At 41.7% G+C, this 17,777-nt stretch overlaps 2 protein-coding genes across 2 annotated transcripts in view; both read left to right on the plus strand.

Moving 5' to 3' along the window:
* The first annotated feature begins 311 nt into the window (after positions 1–311).
* On the plus strand, positions 312–14,105 carry fcer1g (Fc epsilon receptor IgFc epsilon receptor Ig). The gene is made up of 5 exons (XM_048236617.1): positions 312–505; positions 9,244–9,335; positions 12,601–12,630; positions 13,667–13,693; positions 13,842–14,105. Exons 1-5 carry the CDS (start codon positions 445–447, stop codon positions 13,902–13,904), a joined length of 273 nt encoding a protein of 90 aa, XP_048092574.1. The 5' UTR covers positions 312–444; the 3' UTR covers positions 13,905–14,105.
* A 3,636-nt stretch (positions 14,106–17,741) lies between these two features.
* The window catches only part of hacd4 (3-hydroxyacyl-CoA dehydratase 4), a 9,535-nt gene continuing 9,499 nt past the window's right edge, over positions 17,742–17,777 (plus strand). The window contains exon 1 of the mRNA XM_048236331.1: positions 17,742–17,777. This exon is cut by the window's right edge and continues 390 nt beyond it. The gene's annotated coding sequence lies outside the window, so the exon portion shown is untranslated.

Here is a 17,777-nt window from a genome sequence, read left to right on the forward strand (position 1 = left end):
ATGGAATTTTAGCTGTGTATAAACAGGAAGTGAGGTCACTCGCTGGTGTGAAGGGCTGAAGGGCTCGCTGGTGTGAAGGGCTCCACTGGCATATATATATATATATATATATATATATATATATATAATATATGTGTGTGTGTGTATGTGTGACAGAGTAAAGGGTAAGTGATGTAGCTGTGTGTGTGTTTGTGTCAATCTTGCCTACAGCTCTGAAGTAGGAGGGGTCTGAAGTTAAAATGGACACACCGCAACCACAGTTTCCTCAAACCCAGCCAGCCCCCCCACCTCCCCTCCCCACACACAAAGTCAGACACACACACACCACTTCTTTCCGTCAGTTCAAACGCCCGACTCCTGAGAAGCCTGAACGCCACTCTCACTCCGCTCCGCTCTCACTCCATCACCATCGTTCACTCGGGTTCTGTGAGTGTGTTTTGGAACATGAAGACCTCACGCACCCTCCTCTCCGCCATACCTCTGTGGATGTGTTTCGACCACGCAGGTCAGTGTGTGTGTGTGTGTGTGTGTGTGTGTGTGTGTGTGTGTGTGTGTGTAGTCCCCTATGAGGTCGGTTTCCAGGCAATGGCCTGTAGCTAGCACGGCTAAAGGAAACTGATGGCCAATAGGTCGGAAGCAGCCTTCTGCAGAATTCATGTTAACCTCTCTGTTTCACAAACTTATTTAGTTTAAAATACAATAACCAGGTATATCATCTGTGTGAAAGTGTGTTTGTGTCTCTTAGCAAGAGGGTTTTACCGTGCCACCCTAGTGGATAGATGGAGATGGCTTAGTGGAGTAGGCGGTCTCAGAGCACACCTAACCAGAGAAATGCTGCTGTTGATGTGGACATTTTTCATGCGAATTTACAACTTTTCTGTTGAGGGTGAATATCACAAATCTACTGTCTTAACTCTAATCGCAAAAGGGAAATGACTCTATGATCGGTTGCAACATACAATGGTTTCTCAATTTAGATGTTGATAAGTCTATAAAATGTCTGAAAATGGTAAGTAATTGTGATCAGTACGTCCCAAAGCCCAAGAGCTCTTAAGTCTTGTTTCACCCGCTCCTCAAAGCTCTTAAGTCTTGTTTCACCCGCTCCTCAAAGCTCTTAAGTCTTGTTTCGCCCGCTCCTCAAAGTCACAGTTACAGTCCGCAGCCAGAGAGGAGCATGGGATCCAGATCAGTATTTAAGTAGAAGAAGCTAAAGTCAGAGAATATTTAGTTTTTATTCCCTCTAAAAAAAAGTTGCTCAAAATGAGTCAATCATCACAATAGTTGGGGATTTATTGAATGGTTGTTGATGACTAATCACCAATAATTGACGACTAGTGAATTGTTACACCTCTACTTATCACCGTTTCAAATGTTAGCAGTTCCGCAAGTCAGACCAAGAAATGAAACCGACAGTGTTTATATATAAATGTGACCTATTATGTCCATATAATGACGAGGGTGAATACGGAATTAATTAGATAATTATGTGCAATTACATTTCATTATTATTTCATGTAGCTTCTCCACAGAAGTGTTCATGTGATAAATGTTGCCAGGATCCAACACACACACACACAGTACACACATATCACATCATTATCTTCACTCCATCTTAATCGTTCTAGAGCTCCTTCTGACGTGGCTTCTGTTCCTCATATTCTGGTGCACAGGAAGCACACAAAAAGAGAAAAAACAAAACCAAACCTAAAACGTTAGATATGTGACCCTGCTTGACCCTGTATGAGCGCACAGTGCTGAAGGACTTGTGGTCCGCAGCAAAGAGAAGAGGAACTGGGTTCTGCGTAGACAGCTTTCTGCGTGTGCGAGACTAACACCTAGAACAACGTTTCTGAGACTCCCGGGGGCCAGATCAGACCCGCCAGCAGGTTTTATACGGCGCCCCAGATATTTTGGGCAGGAAGGGAAAATTAGAAAAAAAGATATTCACATCCAGTTGTCTTCAACAATGTGTAATAAACAATATTTCTATGATTAAACCTAGCACTACAAACCATCCTCAGGAAGGAATAAGCAGAAAAACTAACATAGAAGTCGGGCATTTCAAGAGAGAAAGAGCTAGAAAGAGTAGGCTATATGACAGCAGTACATTATTTACTTGTGTGCTCATAAGTGATATCATCAAACAGCACTACCCATGCATAATAATGATGATGACCATGACAATGACTGCCCCCCACGAGGTCGACCAACAAATCCAACAAATCCAGCCCACTCATATGAGTTTGACACCCCAGATCTACGCCTAGAGATGAATTTCATATCAGTCAACATAAAGGTTTAATTGATCCAATTAGCTGCCTGTAAGCCTATGCCTCTGTAGGCCTCTTTTTAGCTTAAAGCAAACTTGTAAGGCCCATGTGGTAAAAGGATCGTCATTACTGTAGTAATGGTAAGAAAACAGAACAGAATTCGTCGACTCATGAGAAAAGAGAAGTGCTTCTCTTGCGGTCAAAACAGAACTAGCCACCATCACCACTGACGGGCAGGACAGAGATCAAACCAGTCAGGTCATTCTTAACATCGTCTACACTGGCATGTACTGAAAAGAACATTGTTTACACTGACGTACTGAACAGAACTGCGTTTACACTGGCATGTACTGAACAGAACATTGTTTACACTGACGTACTGAAGAGAACTGCGTTTACACTGGCATGTACTGAACAGAACTGCGTTTACACTGACATGTACTGAATAGAATGTTTACACTGACATGTACTGAATAGAACTGCGTCTACATTGGCATGTACTGAATAGAACTGCGTTTACATTGGCATGTACTGAATAGAACTGCGTCTACATTGACATGTACTGAATAGAACTGCGTCTACATTGACATGTACTGAATAGAATGTTTACACTGACATGTACTGAATAGAACTGCGTCTACATTGGCATGTACTGAATAGAACTGCGTCTACATTGACATGTACTGAATAGAACTGCGTTTACATTGGCATGTACTGAACAGAACTGCGTTTACATGGGCGTGTACTGAACAGAACGGCACAGGTACTCACTTCTGTCTCTACTCAATGTAACCCACACACACACACTCCTCACACTCTACTTAACAGTGTGAAGGGCTAGGAGCATACACACACACACACACACACACACACACACACCAGAGGTGTGTTCAAATTTGCCGCACAGTAGTGGACGTTCATGGTGAACATATTTTCTTTGAACAGCTAAATTTGAATGATTTGTTGTTAGCATTCCTTTGTAACGGTAATCACATTGTTCTCTTCATCAAACTCACGTCCAATTCCACTGTATGTTCGCAAAGAACTACCTCCTCAGAGGAATTTGAATGCTCGCCAGCCTTGTGTAAAATCCATTCTCCATTCATGCATTGGAATTTGAATTGAATTGGCTCCAGGTTGAATTGGAATTGGAATGACAGGAAGTGGAATTAAATTCATGGCAATTCCACAGTCACACAACAGAAAGAATGTGCTGAATCTCACACACATTCAGTGTTGGGAAGGTGACTGGAAATGTAATTGGTTACTGTTATAAGTTGTGTGTTTGATGAGTATAGAGTCTTTATTGTCCGGTATGTCATATCCTGTGAAGCTTCATTGTTAAACAAACCCTTAAATAATGTATATGAATTGATTTGAAATTCTACTTCCTTTAATTCAAATTCAAATTGTATGTTTAGATCCTGTTTTTGACCTCAATTCAAGATTCAATTCAATTCTGAATTTTGCACAAGCCTAGCACATACACACACACACACACACACACACACATACACATGATCTGATATGATGGGGATTGTGAAATAATGTTTTTTTTCCTGAACATTAAGATACGATCAAAGAAAATGTTTATGGAGCACTTTTTATGATGTTGACTGTGTGCGTGCGTGTGTGAATGTGTGTGTGTGTGTGCGTGTGTATTTCTATCTGTAGCACGTTGAGATCTTTAATGGAAAGGGCATTATAAATAAAATGTTTTATTATATTATTATTGTGTTTGTATGTATGAGTGACAGTTTGACTGTGTGTGTGTGCGTACATTTGCATGCAGTTACTGCATCACAGGTACTGCAGAGGGTTTAGACATTATGGCCTACACACACACGCACATAATCTATCCATGCCCAATTAACAGGTGCACACACACGCACATAATCTATCCATGCCCAATTAACAGGTGCGTAGCTGCATTATGGCCTAGACACACACACGCACATAATCTATCCATGCCCAATTCACAGGTGCGTAGCTGCATTATGGCCTAGACACACACACACACATAATCTATCCATGCCCAATTCACAGGTGCGTGAGCTGCATTATGGCCTAGACACACACACACACATAATCTATCCATGCCCAATTCACAGGTGCGTGAGCTGCATTATGGCCTAGACACACACACACACATAATCTATCCATGCCCAATTCACAGGTGCGTAGCTGCATTATGGCCTAGACACACACACACACATAATCTATCCATGCCCAATTCACAGGTGCGTAGCTGCATTATGGCCTAGACACACACACACACATAATCTATCCATGCCCAATTCACAGGTGCGTAGCTGCATTATGGCCTCTCTAGACACACACACACACATAATCTATCCATGCCCAATTCACAGGTGCGTAGCTGCATTTATGGCCTAGACACACACACACACATAATCTATCCATGCCCAATTCACAGGTGCGTGGCTGCATTATGGCCTGAGACACACACACACATAATCTATCCATGCCCAATTCACAGGTGCGTAGCTGCATTATGGCCTAGACACACACACACACATAATCTATCCATGCCCAATTCACAGGTGCGTAGCTGCATTATGGCCTAGACACACACACACACATAATCTATCCATGCCCAATTAACAGGTGCGTAGCTGCACGCACATCAGAGTCCATTTCTGAGTTCTCAGTCGTGGAGAGATGTCCAGTTTATTGAGTTCTCAGTCGTGGAGAGATGTCCAGTTTATTGAGTTCTCAGTCGTGGAGAGATGTCAGTTTGTGACGTTCAGTCTGTTGTGTATGTTGAGTCGGCCTGTGTATAGCATATGTTGAGTATGTTAGCCATAGAGAAGAGTCGTGCGTTACTTAAACGTGTTCTCTCTGTTGTTTTAACTATACAGAAGAGCCGTGCGTTACTTAAACGTGTTCTCTGTTGTGTTAACTATACAGAAGAGCCGTGCGTTACTTAAACGTGTTCTCTCTGTTGTGTTAACTATACAGAAGAGCCGTGCGTTACTTAAACGTGTTCTCTCTGTTGTGTTAACTATACAGAAGAGCTGTGCGTTACTTAAAGGAACACGCCACCCAATGTCAGTAGTAATATATGTTCTTACCTTAACTTTCACAAGTTGAGTCATACCTCTCCCGTGTCGATACGTGCACTCAAACGCTCTGGTGCGCGGCTGGACTGTGTTAGCATGTTGCTATGCTAGCGGGCTTTGCCGTAACTAGCCGTAGAAGTAATCAAAAACATCCACGTTTTCCGACTTAAATACAGTTACGCGAGTAGTTGATAGAAATGTCTCACGCCACATAACATGAAGCGTGGCGATTTTCCAAGCGAATAAACAGGATAACTACAATGTGTGGCAATAGCACCAGGAGTGCCGACCCTAAAGCATAGTAGTATTGTTAACACCTAATTGTAGATCCTATCCACCACAGAGTTTAGAATCCATGCTGGATCGACCCTCAGCCTCTCCCTCCCCTCTGAGCGAGAGAGAGGCACACACACTTTTTTCAAAACCGCACCCGCCCACCATCCGCTGGTTGTTTTAATGTAGGCTATATGGGTGATGCAGCGCTGCTGACGTGAGGCTAGAAAGCCCTTGCCTGTTCTAGAGAGACTGATCCAATGCAGCAAATATATTAAAAGGCTAAAGTCGTACATTGGCTATGTTGTAGCCTCCCAGTAAACAAAATAAAGTCCTGGCGACGTCCCCTAAAGGTCCCCTGGCGAACGTCACCTCCTCGACATTGTGTAGGGTTCCTTTCGTCCAGCGGACCTCTGTTGGGAGGTCTAAAAAGGCGTCCACGAGACTTTTGAAGGGCGATCCTGTAATGGTTACCGCTGACGTTATCTTGTGACATTTATATTTCCGCGATGGTAAAAAAAAAAAACAACATGAAGCGCGATTTAGTATGGTAGGCTGTTACTTTCTTGTAAGTCTCAGCTTTGCTAGGAGAGACGGAACATTAACACGCATTAACGACTTGTTCTACAACTACACAATCAACTTCACTCACCTCATATTTTCACAAATCACGTCCTCCGAATGCATTACACTAATGATGCGTAGACATGGACATTTATACCGGGCTAGAATGTGCTGCTTTCACATCTACGGTGTCATTTTCTTAATAAACTAATACAACGTTTTAATGGGCATATCCCGTAGCATATTGTTCAAAACATCATCAGAGTAGGCCTAGGCTAGCCTAAGATAAATTGTTCAAACCATATTGTTTCAAAATATTAAAAACTAATAATAGCCAAAAATACTAAATGAATGCATAATGCATGCTGGGAAGCAAAACTCAACATGAAATAAAGTACATGAAACAGAATGCATTGACATTATATCCTTCGTTTTCTTGGACCTGTCATCAAACAGGGACAGCCTATAAATGTAAGCCTATCTTCCTGGAACATTGCAGATAAAGAAAAATGTATCGTTTTCTCTGAATGCTCTTTTGTAGCCAACTTTAAGATTAAATAAATAGATTCCAGATGTTTCTATTCTATATCATTGTTTTATTAATAAACAAGGCTCTGGTGAGCAGAGAGTTTGCTCCTCGTCAGAAATCTCATCGGATATGTGCACTCTTTGATGTTTCCACAAGGAGCTGCTGAAACATCGGGGACAGCTATCATTGACACTTTTAAACGAGCATCGTCAAATAAATTACAATGACATTTAAACAAGTCATGAAGAAGCAGTAGCCTATCCTTAATTCTTCTGCAATGTAGAGCTGGATCGTTTTGCTTTACAAATTAAGTAGTCACTTCTGTTGCTAGACAATCCTAAACAAATGCTACGTGGTCTGTTTTTAACATTCCTCTAGTTTTATTGCATTGTATTCAGCTCCAAAAGTCGGTTCAGTCCCAATTCGTCCGTGTGTGTGTTTCTGAAAATAAAACAGATAATAAGTACGTGACTACGTTAAATAAACCACTGCCTATTTAGAGCATGTTACATGCATCAAGTAATGACAGTTATCTGAAGAAATGCGCATTATAGGCTAAGCTAGAAGCTAAGAACAGCGACTTTGCTAACGTTACACCAAGCATCACATCAGCTAACATGAATTTGATAAAATCCCTTTCCTAGTTTGTAACGTTATACATTAACGTTAAACTCAAAATGTATGTAGCACATAGGCCTACATTTTGAGTTTAAGCGATTATCTTCTTTTCCAGTTTATGAAGTTGTGCGTCTTTGAAATTTCAAATTTGCTCATAGACGCACAACTTCATAAACTGTATGATATGTTGCCTTAGACTCACGGTAGGCTAATGCAGCTACTGCTAGAGAGACTAACAGACTAGATAGATAGATACTTTAGTCATCCCCAGGCGTGTAGCGTGAAGTCGAGTGCATGGATGTGATGTCTCCCGTCCTGCAGCCGGTAGCCAGATTCTCAACTCCGCTGCCATGTGTGAATAAACAAGCGCCTCCCCATGTCCCGGTATAACGTTATTATCGGGTCTTTAGAAGGTATTTGAAATGACCAAATGCAAATGTCATCCGAGGGACCTGACGGTGACGTCCCCAGAAAGTCCTGCACCGGACGTCACACAATTACCAAACGATAACTTGCTCCGGACGTCAATAAGGTCACTGGAACGTCCGCTAGAGAACATGACGTTCGGGACCAATCGGGGACGTCGTGAATGTCGGCATAAGGTCCGGGGGACGTCCCGTGTTTGTCGGGCTATCCCTAGAATATCAGCAGCAAACTCAGTCTCTGTCTCGCAAAACAGTCTCCAAATAAAACGCACATCGGCCTGTTGCCTATTCTGCCAGCTTGTGACAATATATCGTCCAAAATGCTTGATTGCATTGCATTCTCCACATTTTTAGCTAAATTTTCATGTACCACATCAGCATTTTTGTTCAGTGAATCTTTTGTAAATTGCTTTACTATGCGGGTCTGGTTATTCCTTCGCTGTTTCTGGGTTTTCGCCTGATTTGAGCTCGCATTTTTCACGACATAGCTCCCCCTGCAGCTTCGGTAGCAAGTGACTGCTACGCTAAACCCCCACTAGCTAGCGAGCTAGCCATCAAGAAACCAAGCTAAACACATAGGGCTCACAATAAAACGGTCGAACAAACACATTGTTCAAGAGACTATTAAATCACATCACAAAAACGAAGTTCACCCAAGTGTGGCTACTTATAATTTCAACAGCAAAAAAGCCAAGTCGGAGTCCTTTTCGCAGTCTTCTTAGAAACTACAATCTGACTACATTTTCGAGTATTTCCGCCGAGTTACATCCGGATGTGTTCGGACCGCGACCAGAAAGTTGCATATTCGTTTTTTCCGCAGAAAAGCACTAGGGGGAGACGAAGCACCCACCAAACGACCCAAAAAAGTGTTGTAGAACCATCACAACGACTCTACAGAAGAGCCGTGCGTTACTTAAACGTGTTCTCACACCAGCTGACGTTAATTAGCTAATGTGAGCCAGAGCATGTCACTCCAGTTTGACAAGTTTTCCCCTGACATGGGTGTCATTTTTGTAGCTTTTGTTTAACCAATCAATGCTGTGCTTGTGTGCGTGCGTGTGTGTTATAAATTGTAGATTTGATAGCATATAGGGAGTGTATGTTAGTCCCTTGTGCACATTGGGCCTGTCTGGTGAAGTTGTCAAATACGAGTATTATGCTTTCAGTCTGAACACACTGGGTGTGCGTGCGTGCATGCTTGTGTTACTAATGACTGCCAGAGATACATATGTATTTTAATATGAGTGGGCCTGTGTGTGTGTGTGTGTGTGTGTGCACGCGCGCCATTTTGTATGTGGTGAAGCTTTTAACATGGTGTGTGTGTCTGTGTGTTTGTGTGTGTGTGTGTGTGGAGAAGGGGACTGAGTCGTGGTTTATTTTGATTTGAGTTCTTTATTTTGGATCTGCACTACAGTCAGCAACTGCTCAAGTATGGATTGATATTCATATAATATTAATGATGTGTGCGTGTGTGTGTGTAGCTGCCATCTCCGAGCCCCAGATTTGCTACATCTTGGACAGCATCCTCTTCCTCTATGGCCTCATCCTCACTGTGCTCTACTGTCGACTCAAGGTACCACACACACACACACACACACACACACACACTACTCAATGTAATACACACACTCTCTTCTCTAATCTACCGACTCAACGTAACACATTGACACATGAGCACTCTCTCATCTCCTCCTCTCTCCTCAAGGTAACACACACACACACTCCTTTCTCTACCGCAAACTCAACCTAACATACACACACACACACATTCAGTGACGGCGTGCGATTAAATATGAGCTTCTACCGATAGTCATTGTACATAAAAGTGACAATGGATCTCCCAAAACCTGACTAGTTTTGCCAGTTTATCTTCAGTTTCACCCACCAAAAGCCATGGAGTGGATCAGAGTGTGAAGGGAGGGACAATATCAGAAGCGAAACTCTTATACTTGGCATCACGGATGACTATTGTGGGAGCAAATAGTCCACATTTAACATTATGAATGCTGCATTCTGTTATTGCTATAGATTTGCACCGATGTCCTCACATTTAACATTATGAATGCTGCATTCTGTTATTGCTTAGAGTAGATTTGCACCGATGTCCTCACAACATTATGAATGCTGCATTCTGTTATTGCTATAGATTTGCACCGATGTCCTCACAACATTATGAATGCTGCATTCTGTTATTGCTATAGATTTGCACCGATGTCCTCACATTTAACATTATGAATGCTGCATTCTGTTATTGTTATAGATTTGCAGATTTTTTACATTTAACATTATGAATGCTGCATTCCTTAGAGTAGATTTGATGTCCTCACAACATTATGAATGCTGCATTCTGTTATTGATTTGCACCGATGATTTGCTGTTATTGCTTAGAGTAGATTTGCACCGATGTCCTCACATTTAACATTATGAATGCTGCATTCTGTTATTGCTTAGAGTAGATTTGCACCGATGTCCTCACAACATTATGAATGCTGCATTCTGTTATTGTTATAGATTTGCACCGATGTCCTCACATTTAACATTATGAATGCTGCATTCTGTTATTGTTATAGATTTGCACCGATGTCCTCACATTTAACATTATGAATGCTGCATTCTGTTATTGCTTAAAGTAGATTTGCACCGATGTCCTCACATTTAACATTATGAATGCTGCATTCTGTTATTGCTTAGAGTAGACATTCTGTTATTGCTTGGAGTAGATTTGCACCGATGTCCTCACATTTAACATTATGAATGCTGCATTCTGGTATTGCTTAGAGTAGACTTGCACCGATGTTCTCACCTCGAACCAACTAACTGAAAACAATTCAGTCTCATTAGACGTGCAGACATATGAAACGTGCTAAAACGTGCCACCTTTTGGAATGTGTTTAGTGTCACGGGACTCACCTACTGTACATGGTTTCCTGTAACCCCCCCCCTCTCTCTCTTGCTCGCTCTCTCTCTCTATCTATCTCTATCTCCCCTCTCCCTCTTTCACATCCTCTCTTTATCTTTAAGTGTTAACTGTGTCTCACATCCTCTCTTTATCCTCACTGTGAGTTTTCTAGAGTTGTAACAAAATTAATTGATAAATTGATTAGTTGATTAGTCATTGTTTAGGCAGAACTAATCGATTAATCAACTGTAAATTATCATTTGTTGCAGCCAGGTTTCTGTTAACTGTATCTTTGAGTTTTGTGTTGATATTAACTGTGTGAGTTTTGTGTTGATATTAACTGTGTGAGTTTTGTGTTGATATTAACTGTGTGAGTTTAGTGTTGATGTTGACTGTGAGAATTTAGTGTTGATATTAAATGTGTGAGTTTAGTGTTGATGTTGACTGTGTGAGTTTAGTGTTGATGTTGACTGAGAGTTTAGTGTTTATGTTGACTGAGTTTAGTGTTGATGTTGATTGAGTTTAGTGTTGATGTTGACTAAGTTTAGTGTTGATGTTGATTGAAATTAGTGTTGATGTTGACTGAGTTTAGTGTTGATGTTGACTGAGTTTAGTGTTGATGTTGACTGAGAGTGTAGTGTTGATGTTGACTGAGAGTTTAGTGTTGATGTTGACTGTGAGAGTTTAGTGTTGATATTAACTGTGTGAGTTTAGTGTTGATGTTGACTGTGATAATTTAGTGTTAATATTAACTGTGTGAGTTTAGTGTTGATGTTGACTGAGTTTAGTGTTGATGTTGACTGAGTTTAGTGTTGATGTTGACTGAGAGTGTAGTGTTGATGTTGACTGAGAGTTTAGTGTTGATGTTGACTGTGAGAGTTTAGTGTTGATATTAACTGTGTGAGTTTAGTGTTGATGTTGACTGTGAGAATTTAGTGTTGATATTAACTGTGTGAGTTTAGTGTTGATGTTGATTGAGTTTAGTGTTGATGTTGACTGAGAGTTTAGTGTTGATGTTGACTGTGAGAGTTTAGTGTTGATGTTTAGTGTTGATGTTGACTGTGAGAGTTTAGTGTTGATGTTGACTGTGAGAATTTAGTGTTGATATTAACTGTGTGAGTTTAGTGATGATGTTGACTGAGAGTTTATTGTTGATGTTGACTGAGTTTAGTGTTGAGGTTGATTGAGTTTAGTGTTGATGTTGACTGAGAGTTTAGTGTTGATGTTGAATGTGAGAGTTTAGTGTTGATGTTGACTGTGAGAGTTTAGTGTTGATGTTGACTGTGAGAGTTTAGTGTTGATGTTGACTGTGTGAGTTTAGTGTTGATGTTGATTGTGAGAGTTTAGTGTTGATGTTGACTGATAGCTGTCAACCTTCCAGTTTTTTCCCGGTTTCTCACGTATTTTAATTTTTTCCTGTTGATGTTGACTGTGTGAGTTTATTGTTGATGTTATTTTGTGAGAGTTTAGTGTTGATGTTGACTGTGTGAGTTTAGTGTTGATGTTGATTGTGAGAGTTTAGTGTTGATGTTGACTGATAGCTGTCAACCTTCCAGTTTTTTCCGGGTTTCTCACGTATTTTAATTTTTTTCCCGCTATCTCTTATTGTGATGCCAGTCTCTGTACTAGTGTCCTGTTGCTTTCTAAGCATTGTTTTGCTTGCTTGAAGGCAACCTTAGAGTGATATTAGCCTATTTAAGATAATGGTGTGGTTGTTGTGAGAGCACAATTTGACGGCAATCTGCAAGCAAAGTCATGTTAGAGCAAGCTTAAACACACACTGCATGTGTGTTTAATGTTGACGTTGACTGCATGTGTGTGTGTGTGTGAATTTAATGTTGATGTTGACTGCATGTGTGTGTGTTTAATGTTGATGTTGACTGCATGTGTGTGTGTTTAATGTTCTGCTGATGTGTGACCTGTGTCTGTTTCTCCTCAGTGGATTCAGGGTAAGGAGGCCTATCCTGTGGTAAGATCATCACATCAACGCCTCTCTACACCAACACAACCGTCAAATGTTCATCAAATAACGCCAGCCAGCTCTAACTCTATCTCCTCTCTCACTCTCCTGACCCCTCCTCTCTTCCCCTTCTCTCTCTCTCTATTACTCTCTCTATCACTTCATCTTAGAGTTCACAAGCACCCATCCATTTCCTTTCCCCTCGACCAACACGTTCCATTTATATAGCGCTTATTCTCCACACTCAACACGTTCCATTTATATAGTGCTTAACACGTTCCGTTTATATAGCGCTTATTCTCCACACTCAACACGTTCCATTTATATAGTGCTTAACACGTTCCGTTTATATAGTGCTTATTCTCCACCTCCAGCTGCGTTCCATTTATATAAGCTTATTCTCCACACACTCAACCACGTTCCATTTATATATAGCTTATTCTCCTCCAAAGCTCCTCGTTCCATTTATATGTATTGTTCCTCCTCTTCCTCGTTTATATAGCTTATTCTCACACTCAACCGTTCTCCTGCGTTCGTTTATATAGTGCTTATTCTCCGCACTCAGCCGTTCCTCCTCTCGGTGCTCCTCTTCTCTCCACACTGTTCACTCCTCTCCTCCTCTCCTCTCCTCTTCTCTCTGTGTTCCTCCTCTCCTCTCCTCTCTCTGTGTTCCCCCTCTCCTCTCCTCCCCCCTCTCTTGCTTGTCCGCGTGTCTCCACTCGGGCCTAATGCATCTGTGCTGTCGGCTCGCTCTTGCACACACACACTTTTAGCGCCTTTAAAGTTTCAAACCTTCTAAATGTATTCAAATGAACAGCATGCTGCTACAAAAGAGAAGAAAAGCATTTTGTGTTCAAAGTTGTGAAGAAAATGGGTCTTTTATGTAGGTGCTTTTATGGGGTCTGTCTTTCTCTCTCTCTCTCTCTTTTACACTGTGTGTGTGTGTGTGTGTGTGTGTGTGTGTGTGTGTGTGTGTGTGAGTGGAGTGAGAGTGTGTGAGTGCGTAAGGGTGAGCAGATCTAACTATAGTATTTTTGTTCCACAGAAGAAACAGGCAGAGGGCATATATGAAGTAAGATTTTTTTTTTTTATTTCACCCCCACATTAGCGTTTAGCACACACACACATCAGAGAAGTCGGCAGCACTTGACTGTCCTTTCACTCAACAAGCTTCTGGTCTTTTCCACACATAAATAATAATGACCCTTTCCCCCTCCCAGGGTCTGTCCCCTCACGCCCAGGACACCTACGAGACCATCCAGCTGAAGAAAGGGATGAAGTAGAGAGAGAAAGATGAGAAGAAGAAGAGAGGGATAAAGAGATGCGAGAAAAGGAGAGAATTTGCTCCATGTAACTTTACAGCAGCGACTTATCTGTCCAATATGCTCCTACAGGCTTACTTGAGATGGCAAATGTGTGTGTGTGTGTGTGTGTGTGTGAGTGAGAGAGAGAGAGAGAGAGAGAGAGTATGAGAGAGAGAGAGAGACAGAGACAGATAGAGAGAGAGAGAGTGTGTGTGTGTGTGTGTGTGAGAGAGAGAGTAATAAGTAAGGGGAGAGGAGAGAGAGAGAGAAAGAGAGTGTGTGTGTGTGAAAGAGAGTATAAGTATGAGACAAAGAGAGAGAGTGTGTGTGTGTAATAAACAATGAGAGAGAGAGAGAGTATGAGAGAGAGAGAGACAGAGAGAGTGTGTGTGTGTGTGAGAGAGAGAGTATGAGAGAGAGTATGAGAGAGAGAGACAGATAGAGAGAGAGAGAGTGTGTGTGTGTGTGTGTGTGTGTGTGTGTGAGAGAGAGAGAGACAGAGAGAGAGTGTGTGTGTGTGTGAGAGAGAGAGAGACAGAGAGAGAGTGTGTGTGTGTGAGAGAGAGAGTATGAGACAGAGGAGAGAGTGTGTGTGTGTGTGAGAGAGAGAGAGTATGAGAGAGTATGAGAGAGAGAGAGACAGAGAGAGAGTGTGTGTGTGTGAGAGAGAGAGTATGAGACAGAGAGACAGAGAGAGTGTGTGTGTGTGTGTGTGTGAGAGATATGAGACCGAGAGAGAGAGTGTGTGTGTGTGTGTGAGAGAGAGAGAGTATGAGACAGAGAGAGAGAGAGAGAGGTGTGTGTGTGTGTGTGAGAGAGAGTATGAGAGAGAGAGAGAGGAGAGTGTGTGTGTGTGTGTGTGAGAGAGAGAGTATGAGACAGAGAGAGAGAGTGTGTGTGTGTGTGTGTGAGAGAGTATGAGACAGAGAGAGAGAGAGAGAGAGAGTGTGTGTGTGTGTGTGTGTGTGAGAGAGAGAGTATGAGACAGAGAGAGAGAGTGTGTGTGTGTGTGTGTGTGAGAGAGAGAGTGTGTGTGTGTGTGTGTATTTATGAGGTGCACCCTGATGGAGCAATACCACACACCCTGAGTTGTAGAGAGAAGTACAGGGCCTTGGGCCTCAGGGTGGACACGACTGCTCGCTGCATTTCTGTCCATTGCTATCTGCTTGAGAGAACATTTGTTTTTTAAATAATATATTTGAAATGTCATATCAGCATGTGTGTACTGTATGTGTGTGTGTGTGTGTGTTTTCCACTCTAGCTGTATCAGTAGCTTCATGACTAACGGCGTGAATATTAAAGTGTCAGCTTCTGAGGTTTCTCTTCTTCTCACAAACACTATTTTAACACTTCTGCACACTGTCGCCATGGCGACGCGCAGCAGCCTCCGACCACAGAGTGTCCGACTCACTTCCTGTTCACTGCGGCCGAGGTGGTGGTCTTCCTTAGAGGTCACTATCAGTCAGGTCTGTCAACCTGGGTGAAGATACAATCTCCCTGTGTGTGTGTTTAGTGTGTGTGTGTGTGTGTGTGTGTGTGTGTGTGTTTAGTGTGCGTGTGTGTGTGTGTGTGTGCGTGCGTGTGTGTGTTTAGAGTGTGTGTGTGTGTGTGTGTGTGTGTGTGTGTGTGTGTTTAGAGTGTGTGTGTGTGTGTGTGTGTGTGTGTGTATGCGCGCGCATGCGTGTGTGTATGCGCGCGCGTGCGTGTGTGCAACTGAGGAAGAGTGTGAAACAGTGGTTTCAAACGGTTTCAGTATGAGGGCTCTAGAGTACAGTGCAATGACTCACCACTTGGCGGCAGTGCTACACTGTCTATTTAGTAGTCGCATCGCCAGGCGACATCTCACCGCCCCATGCCGGCGCTTGTGGGCCTATTTGGGATTTTTAAATTAAGATGCGAGACAATGACGTCCATGAATTAACGCAGACGCAGCCAAAAAGGGAGTGGATTCAAAACACTCTGGCAGCCCTCACCAAAAAGCTTATGGTAGTGTAGTGTAGGCTACTGGTATACTTATTTTTAACCAAGTATATGTATAGTTTACTTTTTCGTGTACTGATCAGAGATATCCTAATTTGATTTATACTTAAGTATACTTGGCTTATAAGTGAGAAGTATTACATAAAGGTTTAAGTATATACTTGGTACTTATATTTTATACTTATGCTGACAGAAATGTGTAAGTATATTTACTTGCACTTGTAGCCAGGGACTGATCTATGAGAGGCTGCATGGCAGATTCTAATATTCCCTGACCAAAAAAAAAGAAAAATATTTACCTAAAGTTCATTTAATTAAATAAACTTAAAGGGAAACTATACAGTTTATTTAGCTTATTTTACCTTAACTTCACAGCTTTGGAGTCATTGGAATGGTTATATGAGTTTTTCTGTGGCGAATGGCTGTCTCACTTCCCCCTAGCGTCTGTGAGCAGAAAAAAACTCCTTTGCAACTTTGGACCGGCAGGCCGGCGGACTCAAGAGACAGAAAGTCTCGCAGCCTCACAATGTAACAAATTGCTTTACTGCACTACACACATACACGCCTGGCACCGGCTAGAACAAGCGATGGAGTTTCTCAGACGTGTGTCATGGCAGAGCCGGCGAATATCTATACTATTTAGACCTATACTCTTTACTATTCTTAAAAGCAATGGTGGATAGATTAGCTTCTTCATGACCCAATATAGGTTTGTTTTTTAAGTATTCAAAGTATTCATATATATAAATGACACATTTCCTTTTAATGTATTGTAATTTAATGTTTATTTTGTCAATAATAGGGTGTACAGACCTTTAGTTCCTTACATCTAACAACAACATTTTTACCTATTTTCATACTGTTAAAATGGATGCAATAATACACTTCAAATGAGTATTTATTCTCCGTTCACAAATCTAATAAATAACCCAGGACTGAGTTTTCAATGCCAAATCCAAAACAGGATAGTATTATTATTTACTGTTTAATGGTGTAAACAGGATAACTATTATTATTTACTGTTTAATGGTGTAAACAGCATAACCATTATTATTTCCTGTTTAATGGTGTAAACAGGATAACCATTATTATTTACTGTTTAATGATGCAAAGGGTGACCCAGAGAGCTGGTACAGGTAAGTAGGCTACTCTACAACTAGACTGCATATCAGCAGCATAGATCATCTCTATTACAGTATGTCTATGGTCAGCAGGGCTTCACTAGTGGAACCAGCTCTCCTTCTGGGCCCTGAGTTTCAGCCTCTTGAGCACCCTGCCCTCTAGTGGCCAATTTGATTATAGCACCATGGTTCACACCTCAGTTTCAGTAAGAAGTCTCACTCCAAATTATTGTGTTTACTCGATTGTCAGAAAGTGGGTAACGTAGTAGTAAAGTAAAGTAGTATATAGGACCTACCGCCCTACACTAAAAGCAATGGACATATAATCCGGCCATACATTAGATTACCTTAACCTGATGGCCACAAGAGGGCGTGTTTTATCTGTGATCAAGTGTCAGTCTGTAGGCTACTCCTAGCCTATGGATAGAGGTAGCCTAATACTGAAGGAGATCTGCATCTGCAGATCTGCATTGTTGACAGCAATAGCTTTGGTGAAGTAGACATCTGCACTCACTTAGCAAAGTCTTTGATTCAGAATCAACCTAAATTTAGAAACAGAGTTGGAAGAGACTTGGAAGTTGTCGGGAGACTGTTTTGAAGGACTTTTGTTAGGCTAAACGCCATAGAGGCTATTGTTACTCAGAAACTTGCACTGCAGTAGCCTAATGCGAGTACACGTGCACATAATTGTGTGATTATAGTCTACACTGCTCAAATAGCGTCCTTTGGCAAAAGCTGAATCTGAATGTAG

The sequence above is a fragment of the Alosa alosa genome, chromosome 24, assembly GCF_017589495.1.
Source record: "Alosa alosa isolate M-15738 ecotype Scorff River chromosome 24, AALO_Geno_1.1, whole genome shotgun sequence".
Classification (NCBI taxonomy): Eukaryota; Metazoa; Chordata; class Actinopteri; order Clupeiformes; family Clupeidae; genus Alosa; species Alosa alosa.

Coding starts and splice junctions, on each gene's coding strand:
- fcer1g (XM_048236617.1), top strand. CDS start 445: ATGAAGACCTCACGCACCCTCCTCTCCGCCATACCTCTGTGGATGTGT. Junction 506..9,243: donor GATGTGTTTCGACCACGCAG/GTCAGTGTGTGT, acceptor GTGTGTGTGTAG/CTGCCATCTCCGAGCCCCAG. Junction 12,631..13,666: donor GTAAGGAGGCCTATCCTGTG/GTAAGATCATCA, acceptor TTTGTTCCACAG/AAGAAACAGGCAGAGGGCAT.